General features: G+C 45.6%; 1 protein-coding gene across 1 annotated transcript; it reads right to left on the bottom strand.

Moving 5' to 3' along the window:
* Positions 1–4,283: 4,283 nt before the first annotated feature.
* Positions 4,284–9,584, bottom strand: PDE12 (phosphodiesterase 12). Its single transcript, XM_030502360.2, has 3 exons — positions 8,294–9,584; positions 7,236–7,314; positions 4,284–6,503 (listed from the first exon to the last, which is right to left on the bottom strand). Exons 1-3 carry the CDS (start codon positions 9,518–9,520, stop codon positions 6,061–6,063), a joined length of 1,749 nt encoding a protein of 582 aa, XP_030358220.1. The 5' UTR covers positions 9,521–9,584; the 3' UTR covers positions 4,284–6,060.
* Positions 9,585–9,844: the final 260 nt, after the last annotated feature.

Here is a 9,844-nt window from a genome sequence, read left to right as displayed (position 1 = left end):
AGGAACCCAAAGTGTGGTTACATGGCAGTTTCACCCTAAGCATCTGTTTTAGCCCAGTTCTTGTTATCCTTGCTATGAGGAATCCCAGTGATAAGGTCTGGTGAGCTCAAGCCAGTTTAAGTTAAGAGCATCTTCCAAGGCAGCTTCTGCTGTGACAAGTTTAAGTTTCTAGGAAGTACTGTTACTGTGAACACAGCTAACCAGAGAAAATTCCACAGTTGTTGATACAGTTGTTAACTCTCTTAGTATGTAACAGAAACCCAGGAGACAGTGCAAGGGGAGTAGGGTTTTGCTTGCACTCTAATGAATTGCTGATTACATATTAACCAAAGTTGATACATCCATGCATTGGATCAGTAGCTGTTAATATGCATATTTCTAGCAATGCAGTTCCTTGAAATAAACCTTAAAAAGAACACTTTGTTCAGAAGAGGCAGCTTGTTCGTAACAGATTGTATTGGTAGTCCCAGTAGGTTAAAAGGAAACAATGCTTGTGACAAATGGAACACCATCTCCTCTTCCCAGGAAGAAGTGAGAGGTAGACTTTAAATAAAAAAGCAGATAGTCAGAAACAAATTAGGCCTGGTAGCTTGAAGGAAACATTCTCTTTGGTAGAGATTAAGATTTCATTCATTTAATTATTTGAAATGCTTTTAAGTAATTAAATACTTGTGTTTAGGTGAGCTTTGTTTAGCCACTACATTTTTGAGTTACAGCATGTGTACAGAAGTTGGTATTTCACAGTCCCTGTGCCTGGCTTTGTGTGCTAATAGGTTGTAGTTCTGCTGTAAAATGAGTATTTTCCCAGAGTCAGAAAGTAGTAAAGATCTTGAGCCTCACTGGGTCCTGAGTCTTCATGAGGGGTTAAGGCTACAGCTGATACTGAAGTGTAGTAACACAAAGTCAATAAAATTATTGGGTGTAATTGAGTACTCGCTGTGGTGTTAATCAGAGCATAGAGAGGAACTGGAGCAACTGCTTCAATCTTCCTGTAAACAGTCAAGATCACACTTGACCTCTGTTACTAAAACAATACTTGCATCTTAATACTGTCTGTACTAGCTGCCCCTGTAAGGTTGTAATCTTGGAAGCAGGGTCTCTGTTATGCAGTTTATCCGCGATAGTAATAAGCTGTGAAAGGGACAAAACACTTGATCTGTGGAATAATGTCACAATTGACAGAAGTGAATAACTTTCACTTGGGTTGTTCACTCGGGTTGTTATATTCTCATCAGCTCTTCTCAAGTCAACATTTTCAAGGTACACTCTAGATTAAGTGTTCTGGATTCTAAGCAGCGCTCCCTGGGGTTAGTGCACGGGGTTAGAAAGCTGCCCTGTCTTCAGACAACAAACATGAAGCAGTTCATTATTCCTGTTCTTACTGGATGTTGCTGTGAGGTGGAATCTTGGTGGGTTTCTTTTTCCTTTGGAGTTGGTGCCGCTTCTGCAGCTACTGCTTGTCTGCTTGTACGAGAACAAACATAGTCCTGATGCCTTTTTTTATTATGCTGCCTTATCTCTCATAGCACCAGGGCCACATGCAGTGCTGAAATCCTTTATCCTAGTCCATTAATGTGGCTATCTGTCAGGAAAGTCGTTGGTTGTGGCAGTGACGCTTTCTTGAACTGACCAAAATGATAATTTGTACGTTGGTCTTCTCACCCGAACACAGTGCAACTCTTCTACTTTAAAGGCACTGACTGTCATTTAAGACATCGTGGATAGGTAAAAGTACTTGTTTGTTTGGGTTTTTTTATGGCAATCTTTAAAATTGATGTTTTCTGGCTAAAGCAGTAACAGTGACCTGTATATATGTTGCATATCAGTAGCAACGTATAATACAGCCCTGCTCTCCAGACACAGAGGAAATTCTCATGAAGGTCCAATGTTCTCATGTCTATTAAGAGTTCAGATACTAACTTTATTTGTCATTTCCTTATCAGAAGTCAGATACCTGAACTGAGCTGTTGCCTTAGAAGTTCAAAATCTCAGACAGGCGCAAGACTGCTAAAAATTTGTTCCTCGTTCTACTGTAATGATGGGAAATCCTGAGTTACAGTAGCTGGAATTTTTCCCTTGTGTAGCACCAGCTCCTGTATTCAAACAACGGGTAAGTCCTACTGCACTGGGCGGTCAGTGTAGTCATATTTATATACAAGAGTATTTCAGTGTATCAAACCGCCAGCTTAAGTACAGAGAGCAAAGCACTGAAGAATGAGTGTTTTTTCTTTTATTGGCCATGCTGACACAACAAACAGAAACCAAAACAAAAAGCAACCACACGCACATGAAAAGATTCAGAGAGCTGCTTGCCCAATTTTGTGATGTGAAGGATATGGAGTGTTCCAGTTGCTGGAAGAGGAACACAGGTGAGTTTAGGTTTATGAACTAAAATGGGAGACAAGCTTAATGGGGCTTCTACAAATCTGGGTTCTAGAGGTGATGTAGAGAGGAAGAATTAATGGCTGGGCAAGGTCCAGCTGTGTAGGGGAGCTAAAATGGGAGCTAAAAATCACTTTAATAGGAAGCACCATATATTACCTCACATGGATATAAATGTAGCTTGGGAGCATGGGGGATATGGGCCCGAGGTGTACCTAATGGTTGCTTTTCACCCCCCAAATAAATCAGAGTTATTTTGAATGGTGACTTTTTCCTAACCCAGGTCCTCGTGCTGCATTCCCACTGCAGAAACGTGTAACCAGTTCCTGACACAGTGCTGCTCTTGGCAGTCAGCCTGTGCTGCTGCTGCATTTTCCTAATGAACGAGGGGTGCTTTGACTGGAGAATCTCCAGCACTAGCTCATGGGGCTGCATTTGCCCCTGGAGATAGTGAAGGATTATCTGCCGTGTGCAAGGGCAATCTAATTTTACTGGGCCTGTTCCAGTAATTTTCCCTGACGCTTGCTTCCTGCAGATGCCAGCTTCCCTTGGGCTGCAAGGAGACAGAGGCTGCAACCCGAGTACCAACACAGGGAGTGAGGGGGACCCGCTGTTTCTTGGAAGGGAGACAATGCCAGGCAAGTCTGGTCTCTGAGCAGCTCCATCTTCTGGTACTATGGAGAAGTTACAGGGGTTTAATGTGTTGGTTTTGGAAAGACTAAGGAATCCAGTTGTAATGGATACGTAGTTAAAGAAGAGGAAAATAATGTTTTTTAAAACTTTAAGGAAGCCCAGTTAGCCTATGTAAGTAACGTAACTTCACTTACAAGCTTAACAATTGCAGTCCTACTATTTATTCTAAGTGACTGAGACATTTCTCTTGCCAGTCTACCAGCCTGCTTTACTCAGTGGCATTTAGTTGGCCTTGCAAATTGTAGGCGGCCTCTGACTCAGCTGTAATGTAGTCATTTTCGGTTGTTTCCAAGGTGCTAACACTTAGCTTTTCTTCTTGAACAAATCTTCCAGTTAATTTTTCTGCCCTTTTAGATGTTGGATGCTTGCAAATGTTACATCTCTAGGTGTGAGCTTTCCCTCATTTGCTAAATAAGTAAAGAGTCTTTGCCCAGATACGAGGTTTACGGCCTCCATTCTGTTTGCAAGATTTTCTCCCCACTCCTGTATCCTGAAGTTTAGGAATGATTGATACTTCTATTATCAACTTTGTAGCCTAGAAGAGTACAGACATCACTTTCCACTCATATGCAAAATTGAATTACACTTTACTTTTTAATTAGACTTAGAACAGTTACTGATCAAGGACCAACCCAAAGTATCTAGAGCCCAATTTTACAGGGTGAGTACTGTCCATCGCTCCGTTGCAATGATCTGACATCATGCATTGCCACTTCCATTGCCACATTCCCAGTTTTACTCCCATTTTTTATCCAAAGGCCCTTGTCTTGGCTAAAACACTGATTTAGCAAAAATTGAAATCTGAAGGTTTACATATAAGCCTGCCAAAGCCTGTTACAATAAACGCACACTCTTTCAAGAACATCTTGTGTTATGTTTTGTGGCAGATCTGCTTAAGCAGTGAATGCTTTGCTCTAGGCAGTGATCCTTTATTCCCGCTTCCAAGCCTGGTCTTGCCCTTTGGCCACAGGAGGCTTTATGGTGAGTAAGCTCAGGCTATGAAGAGCCACTAAAACTATGAACACAGTTGAAAAAATTAAAGGCCCAGTATTTTTAGCTGGCTCACTTCTCTATTGTAGCTTGGTATGGTACAAGCAGGAACAACTAGGCAGAATTCAGATGTAGCAGAGCAGGATCAGGCAAGAGAGGCTGGGATGAGAAGATGGAAGGTTAACTGCTCATGTTGCTGAAAAAAGATACTTGCAAAGGACATTTACATGAGACCTTTCGTAATATGGGATTTTACAAACTCGTGGTGAGTGGAATATTCCTTTTGCCAATTTCCATTTACCTGTGTGTTTATGTGCAGCAGGTAACAAAATTCTGGACAGTTCATGAGGCGTCTCGTCATGTCAAGACATGTTTTATGGGCCTCTATCTCTTTAGCCTTGTACAACCTCAGAGGCTAAACCTGCCTGTTGGCTTGACCAGTGCAGTTGTTTAACTGCATCAATTTGTTAGATGCTCGGATACTCCAGTAACAAAAAACATTAGTAATTTTACTGGAAATAACATAGAAAAGGCTAAAGAGCAGCTGTTCACAAGCTTCTGCAAAGCATCACCCTTCACAGTATAGCAGGTATTATGGCAAGAGACAGGACCAATGACTTTCAGCAATACCCCATGTATCAGTAACTGCCCCTTTTTAGTAGTATATAAACAGTTTAGTGAATCCCAGCCATAACCTACAGCCCACCAGAATGCAGTGGAGGTGAACAGTTGTGCAAAGACAAGGTATATAGTTTTTGTCAGCCTGGGTGGACTTGTTTTGCCATGAAAGACACCAGTAACTAGGAAAAAAAAAAATAATCAATTGACAACACTGACACTTGAAAAGGGAATTTTATTTGGTGAAAGAGGGAGATCCTGTGAAATGGTTTTGAAATGACATGTTTTCCATATGGACTAATGGATGCAGGGAAAGAAGCTGGTTAAACAATTCAAACCCCTTCAACACATTCAGCGAATGAAGGTATGCATAAAATACACTTCCCCACATCCAAGTTATCTCCTACAAAATAAGGAAGACCAGACTCTTTTTAGAAGGAAAAAAAAAAAACCAGATACAAACTCTACTAAAAATTCAGGTCACCTTTGTACGCAATAGAGCAACAAAATTGAATTGTGATAAAGGTTTCCAAATCACTTCAAAGATTTAGGCACAGACAGCTAATGCACCACATGAACTATTCTGCATCTGCCCCTACTTGACGATGATGTTAAGACCTCCCTCCGATCCAGAACTGGCTGTCCTAAACTTTAGTATTTCTTTCATTGCCAATGACTAAACAACAGAAGGAACAGATGTTCAAAGTAGATGGAGTCCAATTTTACCAGGTGCTAAAGTTACCCTCACTACCCAACATGAAGTGGGCAAGCAAAACACTTCCAAATCAACTATAACCTTGAATTTAACATGGTTGATTGTGAACAGAAAGCCTACCCACTGGTAATTTCATGAACAGCTTTCCAGAAGGTAGTAGGTGCATGTACATTGTTCACACCAATTAATACAAAATTGGGCCACAGTCACGGTAAGTGGAAAAGAGAATTTCTGAACTTAGCTTTTAAAAATTGTCTTCTCATGACAGTAATTACACTGAGGTTGAATTAACTAAATCCTTTTATTTTCAGGTTCTGCTTTTGGTTCCGAATTAAGCAGGGCTCAGTTTGGACACTCAGATTTATGTACCTTTTTCTAACAAAATAATTCTTAATCCTTTAAAAACACGAATAAAAATGTTTATGATAATCCAATTTTCAAAACCCCGTTTTAAATATATTTCTGCTATTAGCATATAAAAAGGGAAGGGAAAAGTCATGCAAATATTCTGAACAGTGTGATAATATTTAGCAAAACCATTAAACACAGGAACTTTTCAGTTATCATCCTGACTTTCCTTTTAGTAGCATGGAGGCAGGGCATAGCCTCCGTTCCCCAGCATTAAATTTCTTGTCTGAAAAACCCCAAAAGCACCACGCACTTTATTTCCACTTTAAGTCACATATGAGTGCTATATGATCAGAAGGATGTGAAACACTTGGCAAAGCCTGATGGGTTGTTACTTCTTCATGACTTGGCAATGGAATGACCTGTTCAACCTCTAGAGAATTCCTGTCAATGAAAATGTAGTCCAGACACCCATGAAACCCACCAACATAGTTTGTGTAAGCAGGTTCTCCACAAGCACTTAGCAGTTTGAAAGGATGGCTTAGAGGCATATTGCACTTTTCTTCTTCACCATTTGAAACCCAGTCTTCATGATCTTCAGCAATGCTACCACTGTTAATAAAACTGTAAGTTCCAGACGATGGTGTACTATTAAAATCTCCACAGAATATGACTGGTATACTTGGATACAAGTCACATGTTACGTGCTTCATGTGAGACAAGGCTACAGCAATTTGGATGAGACGGATGTGCCCACCTAAGAACATAAAAATGTATTACTTTAAATACTTCACAGTAGCAGTGGAGGAATTTCCCAAGTTGCTCATTTCATGTATAGCTCCAAAACAGTGATCTTGTTTTAAATTTTCTGTGCACTATGTTTTAGAATAGTTTTCATAAATAAGGAAGCTTTTGAAGTTTGTGACTATGAAAGTTTTGGAGAGGCAGACAATGTGTACATTTAAACTTGCACATGCATAAACCCTGAACCTTCAACTCCCATATTACAGCAGCTTTCCAGGTCATGGCAACCATCCTAATAGTATTCCAAAAAAACACAGAACCATAAGAAAACTAAATTTAAAAGAGGAGAATCTTTTCTAAAAGCTTCTGCAGCCCAAACTGGTTGCTCTCCTGGCAGTACCCCAAATAGCTACCTCAGGTACAATAGGCCTGGGAAGCCATGAGCACACGTGACACCGCCTGTGTTTTATGGTCTACTCTTTGGGTGAATTGAGTGTAACATGACTTGCCTTGCTCTCAGCTGTATTCTACTGACTCCCAGGGAGGCGAGAACAATCTTGCTCTAAGGAAAATAAACAGACCTAGCAGCCTGGCTTTGATTCATCTAGATAAGAAGCAAAGCAGGAAACCCTCAGTTCCAGAAGAAAAGGTTATAGCTTCAAAAGAATGGGGGGAAATCTCCCTGGGAAGGATAAAAACCTTTACAAACCTGGTTATCCTACATACAGGAATATGAAAAAATTACCTTTTGGGTGCCAGTATAGGTGGGTATTAGCTACACAAATCGTCCTGGAAGGATCACTTGTAGACTGAAGAACGGAAACCTTCAAGAGAAAAAAGCAATTTGTGGTAAGGCTTAACTAGAGTGGTTACACATTTTTAAAAATGCAATAGCTTGGTTATGTCTTTGTGACAACCCGGTTCAAAGAATCTGATGCTTATAACTAATTACAGCTCCTAAGTTGAGTCTACTTACCTTCTATATAAAGTCTGGGTATCAGCCAGCACATCCAGGCATTTGACAAATGTTCTTTTGCCCATAAGTGTCTGGTTTGGCCTTATTTTTCCCTTCTATCCATTCCGTATTTTTCCATAAGATGTTGCTAATGCTGTACCATTCTTTACTTTTATTTTCTATTCTCCCACCTCTGGTTTTAGCAAGCACTGCACAGTTAAACTGAACATAAATTTAGAGGCCATTTCAGTTATCAAGGAGAGCTCGTTACTCCTACTCAGTCCACGAATAGGAAGCTTTTACCAATGAGTGTTTCTGAAATCCCTGGAGTTTACACAGTTGTACCTACACAACAGCTCTGCTGGCAGACCCCCTGGAATCAACAAGCTCACAAACCTGTCCAACCTTATTTCTCTCCCTACTGTCACAAGTGGCACTATTAAAGTAAGCTGAATTAACTGAATCTCATTTAGAACTTACCTACAAAGTTTATGAAATACATATTCTAACATAGGAGAGTAAGTAGTGAAAAACTTGGCAGCTGATACCACCAACATGGGCCCCGAATCTCAACTGCTGTCTTCATCTGAAAGTGAATAATTTTGCCTTTTTTACCAAATTTTGGTAATGCCATATATCCAGTTCAGTAAAGACTCAATGTTTTGTTCTTGGAGCTAAGTTGCTCTTCTGCTGTATCTAGCTAACAGAGAATATACCACTGTTCTCTTGATGTTTAACATGGTTACTCTCCCACCTCCTTTCTCCTGTGATCTGACACTCAAACCTAACTTGGCTGCACCTGCCTGGAAGCAGTAAGAGGAAGAAACAATGCATGTAAAAGCTGGTACCTGCAGCACAGATGACCTCTGCAGCACCTTCTCCTGCACCAAGGGGTACTTGGCCAGCTTATCACACAACTCCTTGTGCACTGGGTCTGAGAGCAGGGCTTCACTGAAAGCTATGTCGTGCTGGCTAAGGAGGCTGAACTTGTCCCTGCGGTAGAAAGTAGCCAGGCCTTCGTGCTGCTTCTCCTTAATCTTGAACAGCCCTTCGAGCCCAAAAGCTTCCAGGGCTGGAGCCAAGCTGTCCACGAAGACGGACTTATCCACTTCTTGCAAGCAGATGAGGTCGGCGCTGTAGCCCGCCAGCTCCTTCTTGAGCAGGTTCTGCCGGTAGTCGAGCTCCAGGGCGTACGGGGCGCAGTACGGGTAGAGCACGGTGCGGGAGAACTCTGTCTGGGCGTAGATGTCGGCCAGGATGTTGTAGGTGACGGCGCGGACGGAGCCCTCTCCGCAGACCTTCCTGGTGTAGAGGTGCCGGGAGTCGAAGGTGCAGGCGCCGGGCCCGGCCTCCACGGGGCCGCTGCTCTCCACTTCGCGGGGCGGCCCGTACCGCTGCGCCCCGTCCCCGGGCGTGCACCGCAGCTTGAGCCGCAGCCCCACCAGCGCGTTGGAGGGGGTGAAGACGCGCTCGTCGACCGCCGTCTCTACCCAGGCCGGGCCATCGCCGGCCGCCGCCTCCCCGCCCGCCGCGGGCCGCTGTTCGCGGTACCAGCGGAAGAGGCAGTGCTGCGGCGCGGCGAACTCGGCGCTCACCTTGGGGCACACGGGGAAGCCGGCCAGCAACGAGCGCGGCAGCCGGAGCTCGGTGAGCGCGGGCCGGTTGCGCTCCACGCGGTACCGCGCCTCCCCGATGTGCAGCACGGCGCCGTCCTGCCAGGCCGCCGCGTTGGGCACCTCTTCGGCCACCGCCTCCCCATCGCGGGAGAAGAGCCGCACGGCCGGCGCCTCCGCCGACGCCTCGTCCGACGGGGCGCCCTCCGCCCGCGCCTTCTTGCTCTTCTTCGCCGCCTTGGCGTGGCCCTTGGCGGTGTTGGTGGCGATGCGGGCCAGCACCCGGCCCAGCGGCTCCGCCTGGTCCCGCTGCATGTGCCTGGCGCTGCCGTCGGGGAGCACGAGCCGCAGGCTCAGCTTGGGCTCGGAGGGCACGCACCGCACCACGGCCCGCTCCATGGCCGGCGGCGCAGCGGGCGGCGCGCGGAGCATCCCGAGGGCGGAGCGCAGCCGGCGCCACATGGGGCCGCGGCTTCCGCGAGCTGCGCCCGGAAGCGACGAGCGGCAGCCGGTAGGGTGGGGCGGTGCTCCCAACCGCCACTGCGGGCGCCGGGCGGAAGGGTGGGGAAGTGCGGGAGGCTGCGCCGCGGCGCCTCAGGGCGGGCGGCGCCTCAGGGCGGGCGGCGCCTCAGGGCGGGCGGCGCCTCAGGGCGGGCGGCGCCTCAGGGCGGGCGGCGCCTCAGGGCGGGCGGCGCCTCAGGGCGGGCGGCGCCTCAGGGCGGGCGGCGCCTCAGGGCGGGCGGCGCCTCAGGGCGGGCGGCGCCTCAGGGCGGGCGGCGCCTCAGG

This window comes from Strigops habroptila, chromosome 11 (assembly GCF_004027225.2).
Source record: "Strigops habroptila isolate Jane chromosome 11, bStrHab1.2.pri, whole genome shotgun sequence".
NCBI classification, from domain to species: domain Eukaryota; kingdom Metazoa; phylum Chordata; class Aves; order Psittaciformes; family Psittacidae; genus Strigops; species Strigops habroptila.
Note: the sequence above shows the minus strand (reverse complement) of the source record. Positions and strands in the feature narration are given on the sequence as shown.